An 18,031-nucleotide genomic window follows, 5' to 3' on the forward strand; every position below is an offset into this window, starting at 1 on the left:
CTGAGAACTAAAACTGACATTTTTATTTGATTTCATGGCTATGACTTCTGATAAACATTATTCTAAAATTTCACAGTATTTTGATATATGAATTAAATAGAGAGGAAATATCAAAGTTTGGGTAGAGTGAGTTACATTAGTTATGTGTATAGAAAATGATCACATACTTGATTTTTAATATCAACACGTTATAGAAATTTAACATTCAAGCAAGTGTAACACTGGATACTTTTTTTAAATGGTGTATTACATTTTCAGAAGATATCCTGAGTGAATGGTCCAAAAAGGTCTACTCTATCAAGAATGTGAACAGAATAAGTAGCCGCGATAAAATTAAAAAAAAATTTAACTCTACACAATTTGAAAAGACGAAGACCCAGGACATAAGCAAAATTTAAAAAATGATCATTTCTATAGATAAATAATGAACTTGCTCTCCAAAAATTAAAGAATACAGAAATGGGAAGCTGCTGCTTAAAATCAGGACACATAATGCTGACAGTAAAGATGACTCCTCAGTGGACGATAAATAAAGAACAGCACACAGAGTTTTTAAACGGCATTTACCACCCCAAATGCCAGTTCACTGAAGAAAGCTGAGATGCTCAGGGAGCATGCCAACTTTTCTAAGTCACTGAACACAAGAACATCCAAACTACACTCAATTCCTTTACTCTTAATTCAGAAACTGAACAGTAGACCGAATCTGAGTTAGAACAGCAAGTTCACTGTTCTCGCAAGGAAATACAGCCTTAAAGAGGAAGAGCAAGTGCGCGCCAATATCCGGAGACCACAGAGACTGTAAATGCCTGACGGGGAGCGCCTGCCTGCACCTGAGAACACAGGCAGCGTCTCCTGCCCGTCTCCAACTACCACGAGTGGTCCCAACACTTGCACATCACTCGGCTTGGACGAAGCCAATCAGATTTCCAGGTGGTGTGAAGTATTATCTTCAAAACTCGAAAGAACAGCCACTAGAGTCAACTCATGCTATGTACTCCTCATGCGTGGACCAAGCAAGTAAGAACAATCACAAGCCGAACTGAACTTCAACTGGTTCCTCGTATAACTCTGAGGGATCCAAAGAGAGATCCAAAGGGGAGTTCAAAACATTCCAGAAAATGTATGGACAGATATCAGAATCTGGGACGTAAGGTAACTGGAAAAATTAACTGGGAGATTATAATTTTGGCACTATCCCTACAGTAGTATTATTAGAAACAGGAACATACAGTATCCCTTCTCCACTTCTGGTGAAACTACAGAAGTTTTCAACTATATTATTTCTCAGTTACTAAGGACTGAATGTAACATTCAGTTTAATAGTGTTTACGTTCCTCTAAAGCAGAAAGGTCCTGGAACAGGCCAGCAGAACCGCCCACTTCCCTCTCCTCTACCTCCGAATGTTTTGCTTCCCATCTCCTTCCCTACGTACCCCCACTCATTCCTCCTTTCTTTACCCGTAGTTTAACACGCTAATTCTGCTCTGCTCATATTTAAAACCTTGCAAGTGGCTCTGCAATCGTATGGTGCACAAAAACTGGGTGGAAAGGAATGACTGGGATCACCAATCCGGGGCAGGCACTTTTTCTGTAAAGGGCTGGACAGCAAAAACTTTAAGCTCTACGGGCCACAGTCTCCGTTCTCTCGTTGTAGCCTGAAAGCAGCCTTAGATGATGTGTGAACACAGCATTGGCTGTGTTCTAATAAACCTTTAGTTACTGGCACTGAAATTTGAATTTCATATATTTTAACGTGTCATGAAATACTATCCTTTTGATTTTTGTTCAATCCTTTAAAAACATAAAAATCATTCTTAGTTTATGGGCCATACAAAAACAAACAATGGGCTGGACCAATTGAGTAACATTTAATCAATAGATGATACTGGTAACTAGTCCTCTACTCGTTTTAAAAAATTTTTATTTTATAGAAGTATGATGATTTACAATGTTAATTTCTGCTGTACAGCAAAGTGATTCAGTTATACATATATATACACACACACACATTCTTTTTCATATTCTTTTCCATTATGTTTCATCACAGGATGTTGAAGACAGTTCCCTGTGCTATACAGTAGGACCTTGTCGTTTATCCATTCTACACACAACAGTTTCAACTGCTAACCCCAAGCTCCCAATCCTTCTCTCCCCTGTTCCCCCTCGCCCTTGGCAACCACAAGTCTGATCTCTATGTCTGTGAGTCTGTTCCTGTTTCGTAAAAGTTCATTTGTGTCATATTTTAGATTCCACGTATAAGTGGTATCACACGGTATTTGTCTTTCTCTTTCTGACTAGTCCTCTACTCTAAATAACAGATGCCTATGGGTTCCGGAAAACTGTCTCTCTGGTAATTTTCTGCACTATTCAATTCAAACAAAAAAATAACTTTTTAGAAGTTGCCAAATCTGTTAAGTCACAAAATGTTAAATATCAAGAGAATATCTAAAGGTAAACTTTAGAAGAATGTGAAATAAAAGACCTTGAGAGAGCATGCAGAAGAAATAATCATTCCTACTCCATCTGAGTGTTTTCTGTTAAAAGTTCTAAGTGTCTTATGACTGAATCAGGCGACGTGCTTAATGTGAATGAGGCGGAAACTGTCTTTACAGGTCTGAATTCCTCAAGTCACTTCTTAATAAGCAGAAGGGGTTTTCAAACGTATTACACAGAGGCTGAAAATCACGTGGGTTTCTAGGTGAAGAGCAGCATAAGGAATAATTGTGCGGTATAGTTCTCAAAACACTTTAACAAAAGAGGCTCAGGCCTTTAAATGCATTTTAAAATATATGCGCTCCTATTTGTTAAGCATGTTTCAATTTTAACGTTTTAAGGGTTGAAACAGTTACCCTGGTTAAAATGTATCATCGAGTTATTGAGCCTTCAGCTCTATTTAGTGTTACAAGTTTAAGCAGATATTCAACCTAAGCAACCCTCCATGATTTTCCTAAAATCCAATGGGAGCTGGGCACATGAATGTGATTTAGGATTTTACAGGCTCTATGATAATTTCACATTTGAATTTGGTCTTTTCTTCTGTTACAGTACTTTTTAAACAGTCAAGCCTTCACTCTTCAATCCCGAGGTATTCACTGCGGGTGTGATATGGCCACACTGCACTCACTGCTGGCTACTCCTACCAACCCGAAGTGAGGGGCTGCTAAAGACAAAGTTGATCTGAACTGTGGTCTTCACACACTAGTCCAAATGGAAATTTTCAGTATCTGGAAGATACTGTTCAAAATTACTCTCAAAAACTGTATTTTGCATGAGAACTGGGGTACTAATGAAAGTGTACACAATATTTTTAGACTAAGTCTTTAAAAAACACACATGAATTTCGTGACTTTGGTTTACTGCACTCGGGCAGATGAGGCCTCATCTAAAATGTACCTCTGTCCATTTCTGACAGCAAGAAGCCCCATGGGGGACGTGCTGTGAGGTTGTTCTAAAGCTCCAGTTCACCTTTCTGGTCCCCTCTGGTATCCGTTTGAAAAATCTTTGTAAATGGGCAGAGATTTTAAAAAATCAGACACCAGTCAACTTGATGTCCAAACTGGGTCTAGTCTGTTGAAGTTTTAAAGCTGACTTTCTTTAATTGTTGACACGATCAGATTCTTAGACTAGTAAAAATCAACTCGCTCCAGTTTGTCACGGAAGCTATGACAACCTTCACCGAGACTATGAAAAGTCACTTTGGGCAGGCTACCCATTTTCTCCCAGTAGTTCCTAGTATTCTTTCAAAATTGCAATATGAAAACACGGGAAGGCATAGACTAATATTTACTGTGAATTATTTATCCTGCTGAATAACTGGCAAAATAAACTTTTTAAAAACTTTACTAAAGTTGAAACATAAAGGCTCATATACTATATTTTCTGTAATAAAATTCTGAATAGAATGTTAAGACTTATTATACCTAAGAGTGTCTCCCCAAAGAACTTTAAAACAAAACTCCACTCTGCTGCCAGCTAATCCCCCATCTATTTTCCACTTATAGTGTCACAACGTCAGAATATGAGAAGCCGTTCTAATGAGTTTTTCTTTTCTTTTTTTTTTAATTTGCAAAACCACGGATCAGGAAGTATCTGAAATATACTTTTCAGAATCTGAGTTGTCACATCACCTTCAGGATGTTTTCTTTTTTGTTAATGCCATGTGACAATAAAAGATGACCACAATTTTCATATAAAGAATATTTCTGTTAAAATTCTGATCTCAACTTAACTATTGTTAGTTTACAAGTAAATAGGTAGATATCATAAATTAGGGTAAGCAAAGCATGCAAATCTAAAGAATCTATATCTGAACTCCTAGATTAGCATTAAAACCAATCACCGCAACAAATACCTCAACAGTATGCCTCGAGTGGAGAAAGGAAGCCATACTGAACATTCAATGCCACAACTGTAAGGTTTTCGGAGAAGCACCTGTGGCAGTTTCAGCAGTTTCTATATGGAATGCTCCCCCTTTCTAGGATTACTTGAAAAAATCAAGTCAATTCGAATTACGTAGCTGTAAAACATTGACATGTGTAGTTTTTACAGATTCAGAATCTTCTGTGTGATTTAAAACGGGCAATGGTTCATAAAACAGGAAACTTAAATAATAAGGGATCACATATTTGCAGGCAACATTTTGATTAAAAATACATATACATACATGAGGTGCAGAAGCACATTTACTGAGCGTAAGCCATTGTCATGTGACCACCTTGACCAAGAGCTATTGCTCTAAAACACTGCCTTTTCAATTACTTCTAGCAATTTTTAGCATGAAGCCAATTTAATTATGTCAGTTATTTCAACAAAAGTTTAACAGTATGGACTAAACACCATTAACTCACGATTCTGGTTACTTTAAAATTTGGTATGCTGTATCTCAAATACATTAGTAACTATTCCTAGATGGAAATAAGCAAATACATGGAATCATTAAAAAAAAAAAAAAAAAGATAAAAAAACATTACTAAATGTCCATTTGTACAGACAAAACATTACAAACATCTAAAATTTCTTCAGTAAAAGGAAAACGTGTATTTTTAACCCTTTGGTATCCAAACTCTTAAATACGTAATTATGAAGACTTTCTTAAATATATTCTTCAGGTAACAATAGGAAGAAACTATTTTTTAAAGTTTCTACTTGAATAAATTTGGTGCCAAGTTTTCAATTCAAGTTCAACATTACTGAGGACAGTTTTATGTTGCAACTGAACCCCAGCTATGTTTGCATACATTAAAATATAACAGCATCATTCAAAGAGTCTGATGAAATATTTAACCTGCTCCCACTATAATTTAGGCAAAGGAAAAGACATTTGAATCTAGAAATCACTGGTTTTACTTGAAAGCACTATATAAAAGCAGTGCTTAAACAAATATTAAAACCTATATATTATTCAAGCTGTTATGAAAAACAATCAAAATTCTAAACTGAATTTGTCAACAACTCTAGAATACTGCCAGCCTGCTATCTATCTGCTCCTTTCCAGCAGGCAGAACTTCATCAGCTATCTCGGGAAGTAATTCCTCCACCTTGCCTGCAACAGTTTAATAAAAGGAAAAATGAGCCAGGAAATTGCAAGATCAGACAAGACTGCTGTAGTGACAAGTAGGTCAGGGAGGGAACACTAGGTCAGGACTGGAATGCACAGGATCCAAGATCAGAAACCACTAATTCCGAGTTACACTGCTAATAAATTTCATGGTTGGACTATTATTCTGAAGGGCCAATAGGTGAACAAATGAAAAGAAACCACAAACTTCAAACATGAATAAATGTCTAATGAAGTTTGCCAAGGGCAAAAGCTGCAAAACAACTTCCGACACTAATATTACATATGCTCATCACATGATTTGCCCTAATGAAAATTTTGCTTCTAGACAGAGCTCTACGGGTAAGCAAATAAAGGTGGGTTGTAAACATGGACCAAACTAAACCAACTCCATTTCAATTAAGAATTTTTAAAAGTTCAGCAAAATACTTTTTCCTGCAACATTCAAAAGTCTATTATGACCACATTTTAAGACTTCTGTTACTAAAGCCAACTGTGTCTATTTTCTGAATTAGGCAAGAAAGATTTTTTCAGAGTGAATCACTGAACTTGCTTATATGTAAGGTTATAGATGCTTCTCCAGCTATCTGAGGATCATAGTTAAGCTCCTCTTGGGATGAAAATAATTAAGTTAAAATATATGTATATATGTAACCCACTGGAAGATCTGGTTACCACAGAATCAATGGCTTCTACAGAAATGCTCTCCTACAAGAAGCTATGGGACTTTGCCACAACATAATTAAACACTGGCACCTGGTATAATGTGGTATTAAAATGGACTAGCAAATTGGCCTTAGATGCAAGCAATTCTGAATCTCTAAATCCCACTAAATCCCTTTATTTCTACTCTGAGGCATTAAAAAAAAATCTACTTTTATATCTGGTTGATATGGAAACATTCTCTACTACATCTCTCAAGAAAATAAAGACAAAAATAACCAAAATCAGTCAGTGCCAAAATACTAAAAGGAAAGATAATTCAAGGCTAGAAACGTGTACTTTACAAAGTTGTTTGTAAAAGGTCTTTTTAAAAAAAATTATTTACATATATATAAATTTTTCTTTTGTAAAAGTAAATGCAACACATAAACATTCAGGATTGATCCCAATCTTTTGGAGTCAGGGAGGAAACGTTTGATTGAATCACCATGCAGGTTACATTCATCTTCCACTGGCATGACTAGAGCCCCCAAGTCACCTGAACAGAACAGTGCCCAGCTGGCCTGTGGGAACACAAATAGGCTCTCTTGCTTCTCCTCATTGGTCACATAAAAGGTGGTCTTAATTATCAGCAGACAGCAAATTTTCAAGAGTCCTTCTCTGAAATCACATTAAAACTTAATTTTATATTGTTACTTATTTGATCATCCAAAAGAAAAATAAGGCAACAACTTTTCCACGTTACTATATGTCCTTCCTCCAATCAAAAACCCTTTGTGTGTAGCAAGTAGCATTCAAATCCTGGCTGCAATGAAGAATTGAACTGCCATATAAGCAAAGTTAAGGATGATGACAGTTTAACTTACTTAATAAAAACTCCCTACTTGAGGAAAAAATGAGAGTGAGAAGCGTCTGTAGAGGTTTAGATCATTTAAAGTATACAAGCATTCAGTCTGGTCACAGAACTGACGCTTAATCCTGTGTGTTTTTATTTTTACATGTAAACAGTGGCAAGTAACAATGACAATCATATAAGGAGAAACAAAACCTCACATGAAAAAGAAAACTTGGCACCAAAACTCAAGATGTAAAACAAGAGAAGAAAAAGAAACTCCATCAACATACTCACGTGCGGTGCTAGAAAATGTGCTACGATGCACAGCAGCTGACATGCGTTATCCTACAGATGCAGCCTACACTGACAAGTAGGTTATGTAACAAACCATTCTAGCCACAGGTGCCTGGTACGCTTGCCCTCTCCATTATCTACCCCATGACCAAAAAAGCAGCAACTTCAGATTTTGGCCACTTTACGTAGCAAATATATAAAAAGCAAAGTAGGAATTAACAACAAAATTATTAATTACCACCAAGTGTGATAAAATACTGATACAAGACAGCTTTTAATCTGGTCACGGAAAAAGGAAAAATTTCCACCAACTCCTAAACGCTATAGCATGTAATATTAAAATTAATAATCTGGCTCACTTTGAACTGGGAACAAAATAAGTTAACTTCAAGTAAGTAAATTAATTCTGGGCCCCTTGATGACCTTAAAAGAAAAAGGCATTTTTATTTGCTAGGACTACACGTTACCATATGAGCAACGTAACAGGAAACAAATAAAAGAGAGCTAAGTACCATAATTTGGGGGAATCAAACTATTATTTGTTGGTAGACTAAAAGTGTTAAACTATAAAAGTGTGCAGAATAGATATTAAAAAGCAATGTACAATTTAGCTTACTGGCGAAACTGACATTTTATCTAGATGTTAAAACTAAATAACCACATATACAATAGCAATAAATAATGATTACTTGTGTTCTATCTCCAGGCCAAAGACATATAATTTTAAAAATTGCTTTTGGCTAGGTGGCTCAGGCTAAATATTTCTTCTAAAAAATATCTGAAAGTTCAGTCAAGGGAAATCACCATATGCAGGGTCTTGAGGGAGTGGCTCTTATACTGAGAAGGAAAAACAAACTGGCACTCGAGGCCATGCTCAGTCACACTTGGTGGGAAAGAGATACTCGAGGGTCCTGTAACAAGGACAGAATTGTAAATAAAATGATCTCATTTTAAAAAGACACCTATTAAAAAAAGGACATAGCGCAAGAAAGATATTTATTGGTTCAAAGGATTAAACTATCCATTAAAGTGAATAAAACTAACATCTTAGTAATAAAATGCTCAGGACCAATTAGAGTACTGTTTAGAAAGATAAGTCACTGAAAAGATCAACTTCTAATTATTCATTATTTCAATAAATGACAATTAAGGAATTTAATCAATTATTTTACGACTCTGTATTTTATAATCAAAGCTTCTGTTGTTAAAATTAAAGATTTAAGTTTTAAATCTAAAAAACAGCTAAGAAAACTGCATCTACAACGTTGCTTTAAAGCAATGCAATGAGAATCATCTTGATGTTTTCTAAACTGTGTAATATATATTCATATTATCAATTGTTTTTACGTTACCTTAAATTATAACTACATATGAAGTCACAAGGTTCCCTGCAATGTAACAGTTAACACAGGTCATATTTATAACACTAAATGGCTACATAAGTAAATGATCCAAGCCCAAACTAATGTCTAATCTTAACAATAATACTTAATGAAACAGAAGCTAAGATACTAAGAGCCTACTGATAGCCCTTGGTATCAGACAGGCCTTTCATTAACCTATATGGTTCTGCTGTCCAGGATCTGTTTTCAATATTTATTATAATACAGAGTCAAAACAATGAAGTGGAAACCAAAGGGTTAAACTAAGTTTTGTGGGTTTTATTTCTCCCAAAGTCTAAATTTTCATATTTCCAATTAGAATAAAGTGGTTTGTAATTAATTTTTATGAAATATTCAAGACACTCAAGGTAAAACAAAAAAGCTGATATTATCATAGTTATTTTGGTTATTACAGCTCTATAGCTTACACTCAATATTTAAGGGTGAAAACCGCATCCATTTTGTTAATGCTGTGAACTGCAGAAGAAAAATTTTTACAATGAATCTTCAAGAGAAAGTTAATACAAATGAATTAAATACTGAAATAAACGTATAATGCCATGGCTAGCTAATGATTTGCATACAAGATCACATTTTAAAATCAATACACTTAAATGTTAATACTGTTCTCTCAAGCTAGAAGTTAGCCAGTTGATGTAAACTGGGCTAAAACAAGGATATTCTAAAATAATGCCATCACTATCAAAAACTCAGAGTGAGTTTTTAAGTCTTTAATGTGTATAGTTCCATTTTACAAGGAATTACAAAATCACTGAACAATCATAACAGGTTTTAAAACATAAGATGTCCTCATATCTGCTAAAAGATGAGGAAACCATCTTTTTAGCAAAATTAAGAAAAGCTACCTGTGCAAGAATTTTTTTGAGCCAGAGAGGCCTGAAAAGATATTCTAATCCAATTCGAGGCACTCATTCTGAAATTAAAACTTGGCAAAGTTTGAAGACTTGCCCACAGTGACACAATTAGTCAATGGTAAAGTCAACAATGCCAGGCTCCAAATTTAATGAGTTAACTGTTCCTTCTACCCTAATATGCTCTCTCTCTCTCACGGCAAGAACGCTGAGGCTGCTGGGATTCAGCCCCTTCTGCTAGTGGCCAACTCAACTCACACAACAACTTGCTCACTAACGCCAACTGATCTAAAAAGCAAAACTCTATTACCAATATTGAAAACAAAGCTCAGAACTTTTGCTTGCTCTAAATCCTGTCTCTAAACACGACACCCTTGACCACATCTTTGGTTGGCAAGAATAAATGAAGATGCTTACTCGGCATGAGCCCCGTTAGCCACCAGGGCACTAATGCAGTCCAGGCTCCCAGAGCGAGCCGCCTTGTGAATAGGAGTCTCGCCCTCACAGTCCTGAAACAACAAAAAGGAAAGCATTAAGATCCATACAAGACTTCCACATTCTAAAGTTAATTAACAAAGGCCATGTACCATCTCATTCCTCTGAAATAGAATTATGGTGAGCCAAATCTGAAGCAGAACACAAAGAAATGTAGACGTGAAGAGACAATAAAAGCAGACCAAGGAAGGAGCACGTTCTCCTGAATTCTTAGGTCAAGAACAAAAAAATCATGGGGCCTCTCCAACCATGACAGCACGTACACTCTGGGTGGCAATTTAGAAATAATTTTTATGATGGATCACAGCACAGATGCATATAACACCCAAAATTATTATCTTCAGACCAAAAAGTAGTAATCAAGGCCTAATAGCTAACGTCTGGTCTAGTCCACCCACGTTCACCTATGTCCACCATAGGAGAGCCTGAGTCGAGACACACCAGTGCCTCCCCCTGGATTTTTTATCTCGAGCCTGAATTAGGACTATACTTTAGACAAGACCCCTAAGGTTGAAGGGTCAAGAAAAAAATGGGAAGGGAGAACACAGGGTCAAACACAGGCAGCTCTGTATACAACTCAGGCTGTTCTGTGATGGGGGACTTTGTTCAAGGACTTTTAGAAAGGATGCATCAGAACCTGACTGACCCTTCAGGAAACGATGTTGAAGGAGGCACAGGAAATGAGCAGACTCGGGGAAATGACTCTGAAGACTCATACAGGAATCAGAAAAAAAAAAAAAAAAAAAAAAAGAATTACTTTACACTGTATGAATGGACCAAAAAAAAAATGTGAAACACAATTTCATTCATAGGCTCTCAGGTAAAAAAAAAAAAAAGGTAAAGACAGATACAGCAATTAAGAGAAGGAAGTTGTTTCCATTAGAAAAACTGATTTAGGACTTTCTGCCTCAGAAATGCCAACTGACTAAGCAGCAACAGTTCCTGAATCCCTCACATCCCATCATCACTGAATGCGAACTTGGCAGGAGAAAACTACACATAATTAAGGGATAAAGACATAAAGCAGGAGTGGGGCAATGGTGCACAGTGCATGGCACTTGGAAATATTAACTCACGGGGGGAAAACTGAGGTGAGGACTAAACCAGAAAGGAGTGGTAGAGCATTTCACAGAAAAATATAATATGAAAGACTCAACCACTTACTGGAGGGAAAAGTTATGTATAAGCTCAAAAGTGATATAAAGTTCCAAACAGAATAGTCCCAATTTTGAAGAAAGAAACAAAATCATGAGGCTATACAGGGAACTAGCTAGTGAAATCAGACTTAAAAAACCAAAGGAAAACCTACCCTATTGTCTGAAAAGAGGAGGGAAGGGAGAGAGGAGGTACATAATAAGGACAAATAAAAATTACGTACACGTACTGCCAGGAAAAGTAGAACTAAGATTTAGGTGAGATTTTGACAAACACCACAAAAACTCAAGAAAACCAAAAAGGATTTTAAAAGCTATCTTTGGTACCAGAAGAAAAATGTTTTCTATACTATTTCGAGAACAGGGTGGGATAGCAGTAGATGCCAGAGAAAAAAGCGAAGCTACCCTGCTCCTGTTGTGTGTTATACGAGGAGCCTACTTAAGCTGGGAAGGGCAGAATAAACACTATTTAAAGAAAACTGCAACCAAGAGAATGAGAGCAAAGAGCCATTTTAAGGTTACTCACAGCTCAAGTTCAGACCAGTCATATTTCAAAAATACCAAATAGTCTGTAATATGATTCTAGAACTATTGCTGGCAAACTCTGAGTCATAAAGGACAGTGGGAGAGGTGCCAGAAATCTGAAAACGGACAAGTCACCTTGAATTTTAATTAAAACAATCTTACTTCTAATCTAGTTACGAGGAACTAAAGGCAATACCAAATGCCAGCCCCATTCTAGAAGGGTCACTAAAGAGATGACTTACAAGAAGCGACAGCCACGGGCAGCCACCACTAAAAATCTAACTTCACTTCCTCTCTGGGTAACTTAGAACACCGAGCCTCCAGACAGCACATCTGAGCTTCAGTAACCCCTCATGCCAACCTTAGATATGGCAGAGAAAGTCTCTATTAAACTTGAGGAAAAGGAACTTAGAATGGTAAGAAACTAACATGACAAAAGAAAAAAAGGTATGCTAAGGCTCAAAAACTTATAGGCACGCAAAGAATAAGAAAAACCTGCATCTAGTTGCATAAGTTTACGTGGGGAATGAGAAAAACTGTCTACCTTGAGATGAGCCAACAGAAAGCCTACTGGGGCCTCAGGGTCAGTGAGTGCCTGTCGCAGCAGTCCAAACCGACAGCCGAGACTCGGACGGGCCGAAGCTCCGCACGTGAGACCACAGCTAACCAAGGCCCTTCCGGGAGCAGTGCCAAGACACTGAAGAAACCCAAGCGATACCCTCGTACATGAGAGGACGCGGGGATGCCGAGCCGGGTGGGCTGTTTAAACACAAGAGGAGAGCTGTAAGGAGAGTGGGATCTGGGGACTCTTGCCCTGGGAGCAGAGTCGAGGAGGGATTTCCACGTGGTGCTGTCTAGAGCAGCTGGGGGAAGGAGGAGAGTGTCAAACCTTTTACCTGTGGAAAATACTGAGCTGCTATAAATCATTACATGAAAAGGGGGCTTCTGGGTTTAAAAAGATTTGAAAAGCAGCGTTACACCATTTCTTTAGATCTCTCTAAATGTTATGTAACAATTTAATGAAAATCATCACATAGAAAATTTATACTTAAAACTCCACATGAATACTAAATATTCATTACTGCTACTCATGGGCTATCCGTATTTTATTGACAGGGAGATTGAGTTACAACCAGTAAACCACTTGTCCAAGGCCAGAGGGATGAGGAAGCAGGGCGTGCCCCTTCTACCAGGAGAAAAGGGGGTGGGGGGAGAATCCACGAGCAGGAAGGAGCCTAGTGGGGACAGGCGACGCCTAGCACCACAATGGTACAGAGTCGCCCACTTGTAACTCCTGAATTCACGGACCGAAGCAACAAAGCAGTAGAGGAGCACGCGTGAAAGAAGGAAGAGTGGGGGGTGGCAGGTGACCCAAAGAGCTGTCCCACATCCAGCCTGCAGCTTAGTGACAGAAACAGGCCTCAAATCCAGGGTTCTCCTTGCGCGCCCTTCCCACCCAGTCTCTTAAAGAGAACAAACTGCCCCCTTATCCCTCACTGACCCTTGTTTTAAACCACTGCTAAAACACCCTTCCTCAATCTGGTGTCCAGGAGCCGCTTCCTACAGGACGCCTGGCTACCGCTCTGCGTCTGACCACCACCCCCAGCCCGTACCTGGAGACATCTCGTGCTGCTCAACCCGCCCACGCTGCCTGAACCACAACCACACAGGTGACTGCGGACGACTTAATCGCCATTCTCTCGCTGGGACAGATGTGTTCTCACAATTATCTGTGGAAACGGAGCTAAGGCAGCTGTGAGCAGAGCCAGGAAACCGAGGCTCAAGGCCAGGCTCCTTCACTCACCAGCTGTGACCTTGGGCAACTCACCGTGGGGCACAATAAGTCACATACAGGCGAAAGCACTCTGAACACAAGGCATTGCTATGTGACGGGCCAATTATCCACAAATAACTTCATGAACGTAAGTTCCAGTTAGCCCACAGGTGAAGATATCAGACTCTAATTAACGCCTGAATTTAAAACTCCACACTACGTAATTAGCCCTGGAAGAAGAAAACAAAAACCAACCACGTCAATCATGGGCACTCCCTTACCGGTTTGTTAATGCTGGCTCCTGCTTGGATCAACCAGACGAGGCACTGAGGATGTCCCCCAAAAGCGGCGATGTGGGCTGGGGTCTGTGCGTAACGGGTGGTGGAGACATCCAGTGTGGCTCCAGCTCTCACTAAGTGTATTAAGCACTCCAGCTTGGAGAACAGCAGGAGGGGGATGAAACAGGCATACACGTCAGTATACTGTTAAACGTTACACAGATGAGCTAAAGTCTGTAATGGAGGTGAGTGGCATTTTTCGTTAAACTTTTTTTCTGTTTAAGAAAACAAAGTCAAGTCATTCCTTCCCAGTATCATGCAAATTTTAAAAGGCTTATTTAAAAGAACATTTCCCTCGTCCTTGTGAAACAAAGTTGGTACACAGGAATAGAAAGTCGAAACAACCGACACTATACAAGTTCAGATATTTTGTTCTTCCTACAACTGAGAAAGCCCAAATCAAGATCATGCTGTAAATCCACTACCTCAGTGTTTAAAAAAGCCGAAGTCAGAAAAGACTAGTTTGCACATTCACAGACTTTTGTCAGAACTGAGCTTTGCCACTCGCACACTCTATTCTAAAGGAGAAAACTGTTAAAGTGATTGGTCGGTAAACCCTTCACGGTCAAAGACAATTTTCTGCGGCCTGCACTGGCCGCGCCGGCTGAATACTCGATTGAGGCCCAGCTCCAGATCAGCTCCTTAGGGAAAAGATGTGTGGAGCCAGGGAGAGGGCAGCGCTTCGGCTTTTCCTACTGTTTGTACAGACCGCCCCCCCCCCCCATCAAAGACAGAAAGGCCTAGAGCACAGGTGAGCTCTGCCCCTGGCAGGTGACTAAAACAAAAAGGCACAGGAGTCAGGACAGGACTTTGCAGCCAGGCATCGGTACCACACTAGCTTCTGGAAGGAGAACCGGCACACTCGACAAATATTTAGCAAGCGCCTCCCGTGTGCCAAGCACGGCGGGGGAAGGCCTGCTGTCCTCAAAGGTTTACGCTGCTCCCCCCAGCGTGTCCTCAGGGTCCCGCTTCCCTCCCAAAGCACGATGCAGCTGGCGAAAAAGCTCTCACTGCCAACAATTCTCCTGAGAACAGACCTCAAGCGAAGAACAGCTACACTCGGGTCTCACCCCGGGTCTCTTACCCTCTTTCAGCAATTTAAGCCTTTCCCTGTAAAGGACAGATCACTGCCATCAACGTTTTTTGTGAGACGAACGCTCACAGTTGGTGGCACACTGATTTTTAAAACAGGACCTGTCCTCCAGAGTCTGAATCTGGGGGTAATGGCTGATAAAGAGGTACCACTTTGGTATATTTTTATCTGTCGCCTTTATCAATGTACTGAGCGAAAAATGACGGCCAGTCCTAGTGATGAGATGAGCAGGTCTCAAGCCCAACAAAAATGAAGCAAGGATGAAAATCGCTTGGTACGCCAGAAGCGGTCAGTCTTAACGTCAACCGAGAGCTCCCTGGACTTAAAATTTGTTACCTGTGGGTTGGATGTGGAAAACCCGGTTTGGAATTCTGTACAGATACCGTTCAGTGCGACAGCTTGTAAAGGCAAGGCGTGATCCTGAATAACGTCCAGTCCTCCGGGAGCGAGCCAGCCTCCTAAGGAGGTGAGGACCCTCGTGCAGAGCTGGCACGTCGCTAGGAACGCGGCCTGAGGGCTGGGAGGGGTTCACAGCGCGCGCACCGCTCGCTCGGCGGCCGTGGCCCCGGCTGAGCACAGCGAACGCGCCCAGGCCCGCAAACGCAGGGAAGCTGCGGGCACGGTGCAGGGGCACAGGACCCGGGGCCCGCGCTCAGGAGTGCGGCCCCCACAGCCTCTTCGCACAGACCGAACGATACTTTCTGCGGCCCCTTCCGTCTCCAAGACTCTCCGCTCACTGTGATTAACGACAACTGAACACCCTGGAGTAAATGCCTCCTGGTCTCCGGGGTTCACCTACCGCTCGCCTTCTACGGAAGCAGCGGCTCCGTGAATTCTTACCGTAAAATACACAGGCGTGAGGTCGACCGCTCTACGCGCTCTCGGCTACTGTTAATCCCCGGGGATGCCCGAAGCAGCCTCGGACTGGGAGACAGTCTAAGTAAGCACTGGTCACGAGGCCGACGCCTTTCACAGGACGTACCGGATGGTCCTACTGGGCGTCCTTGTCAACCAGGGCTGGGAGGATCGGAATCCCGAGGGGGGCCGTCTCCCAGAAAGCCGCGCCTCTGCCTCTAACGAGGGCGCCCGTCCCCAAGACACGAAGGCACAAGCGACGCTGGGAAGCAACGCTTTGAGCGTCACCTGCAGCCTACTGAAGAAGTGCACAAGGCGCCCTCGGCGGGGAGACCGCCCCGCAGCCTGGGGAAGCCTGCGTTCAAGGGCAGAGGGCGAAGGGCGGCAAGGAGGGCGCTTTCCGTCTCGTGCGGCGAGGCTGCTTCCCCGAGGGCGCTCGCTCTCGGCGCCGGGTGCCCGAGGGGAGCAGCGCTGCGGGGCGCGCCGCGGGCTGTCGCCCAGCCCCGGCCGAGGGCGCAGGCGGCCGGCCTCTCACCGCTGCCGTCACGACTCCCTCTCACTCCCCTCGCTAACGTAAACCTGGCTTCCCTTTGCGAGCGCGCTCAGCCCCTGCGTCGCCGCACCTCGAGCAAAGCGAAGCGGCCGCGTCAGGTGCAAAAAGGTAACTAACCACAACACAACCATTTCACCCCGAGACGGGAACACGTTCCACCATCATCCTGCCTGTGTCTCCGCAAGAGCGTTTCCTGACTTCAACCCATCCCCGTCCCGTCAGGGCGAAAACGCCTTCCGAAGGCCCCGAACGGGGGTCTCCACGTCTTCGTCACGAAAGCCACCCTGGACGACAGCGCCGTGCACCCCCCTCTGCGGCCACCGCTCCCAGCTCCCAGCGAATAACCCCCTTTACCGCACGGACGAGGAAGGCGCTGCCGCAGCTCTTCACAACTCAGAGCAGCACGCTGCCCTTCCAATCTCGTGACACTTCAAACACCACAGGTTTGCCTAAGCCGGGCGAGCCGAGTCCCCAGCGCACGGACGACACTCCACGCGGAAGCCCCCAGCAACTCGGTCCGAGCGTCACCTCGCCCCGACCCAGCCGTCGGGGGGCGCCGACGGGCTGACCACGGAAACCCTCTAACGCGACCTTCGGGCCGCGGCGGCCTCCCGCCCGGGCGTCCCCGTCGGAGGGGCGTCAGGAGGCCCCGCGGCCTTCCTCACAGAGCTTTTCCTCAGAGAGGCTCCGGACTCTCGCGCGCCGCCCCGCGGACCGCGTCTCCGCACCTCGACCCGAGCCGGCCGCCGCGGGAGGCCCGGCCCTCAGCACCGCCGGCGGCGAGGAGCCCTCACCCGCCCGGCCGGCGCCTCCGGGAAGCCGCCGGCGTTCGAAGCTTACGCCGCCGCACATGCGCCCCGGGCCCCTCCGGGCGCCGCCGCCGCCGCCGCCGCCGGGCCCTCTTCCGCCCGCGCTCCCGGCACTCCCCGCGCGCCCCTCTGGGCCCAGACCGTCCGCGCCGCCGCACATGCGCCCCGGCCCCTCGGGGCGCCTTGGCGGCCGACCCAGCTGGCGCCCCGCGTTCCCGACACGCCCCGCGCCCCCCACGCCTCGGCCCCCGCCTTCTCCGACACCCCAGGGCAAAACCGCGGAAGATGGCGCCTTAAAGCGCCCGCGCCCACCTTGCCGAAGTGCGCGGCCCAGTGCACGGGCGTCCAGCCGTAGAAGGAGTCCTCGGCGGCCAGGTGGGCGCGTGGCGTGTGCTGCAGCAGCGAGCAGAGCGCGGCCAGGTCCCCGTCGCGGCAGGCGCGGTGCAGCGGGAAGCGGAGCGACAGCAGCTCCTCGCTGGAGAAGCCCGCCTCCACCCCCGCGCCCGCTCCCGCCGCCGACATGGTCCGTCACCGGAGAGCGCGGGCTGGCGAGCAGAGAAGACGCGCCAGTCAGGACCCGAGAGGCCGCCGCCGCCGTCCGAGCACAAAGGAGCGAGGGCAGCACCGCCGCCGCGTCCCGCCGGCTGCCGAGCAGAGCGCGCACAGGGGCGGGGCGGGGCGGGGCCTGCGGCGCCAGGACTGGGGCTGGCGCCGGGAGACGCCGGGCCAGGAGACGCCGGGCCAGGAGGCGGGGCCTGGGCCGTCGGGGGCGGAGACCGGGGGCCGTGGGGCGGGGCCTACTCCTGGAGCGGCGGGGAGGGGCGGGGGGC

At 43.9% G+C, this 18,031-nt stretch overlaps 1 protein-coding gene across 1 annotated transcript in view; it reads right to left on the reverse strand.

Annotated features, from left to right (window-relative positions):
- ANKRD10 (ankyrin repeat domain 10) overlaps positions 1 to 17,807 on the reverse strand; it is a 31,974-nt gene extending 14,167 nt beyond the window's left edge. Inside the window, exons 1-3 of the mRNA XM_065896156.1 lie at positions 17,514 to 17,807; positions 13,835 to 13,987; positions 10,023 to 10,114 (exon numbers count right to left, since the gene is read on the reverse strand). Of these exons, the coding sequence (XP_065752228.1) occupies positions 10,023 to 10,114; positions 13,835 to 13,987; positions 17,514 to 17,723 (455 nt within the window). The 5' untranslated portion in view covers positions 17,724 to 17,807. The remainder of the gene's footprint in view (positions 1 to 10,022; positions 10,115 to 13,834; positions 13,988 to 17,513) is intronic.
- Between the last annotated feature and the right edge of the window lie 224 nt (positions 17,808 to 18,031).

The sequence above is a fragment of the Phocoena phocoena genome, chromosome 18 (assembly GCF_963924675.1).
Source record: "Phocoena phocoena chromosome 18, mPhoPho1.1, whole genome shotgun sequence".
Lineage (NCBI taxonomy): Eukaryota > Metazoa > Chordata > Mammalia > Artiodactyla > Phocoenidae > Phocoena > Phocoena phocoena.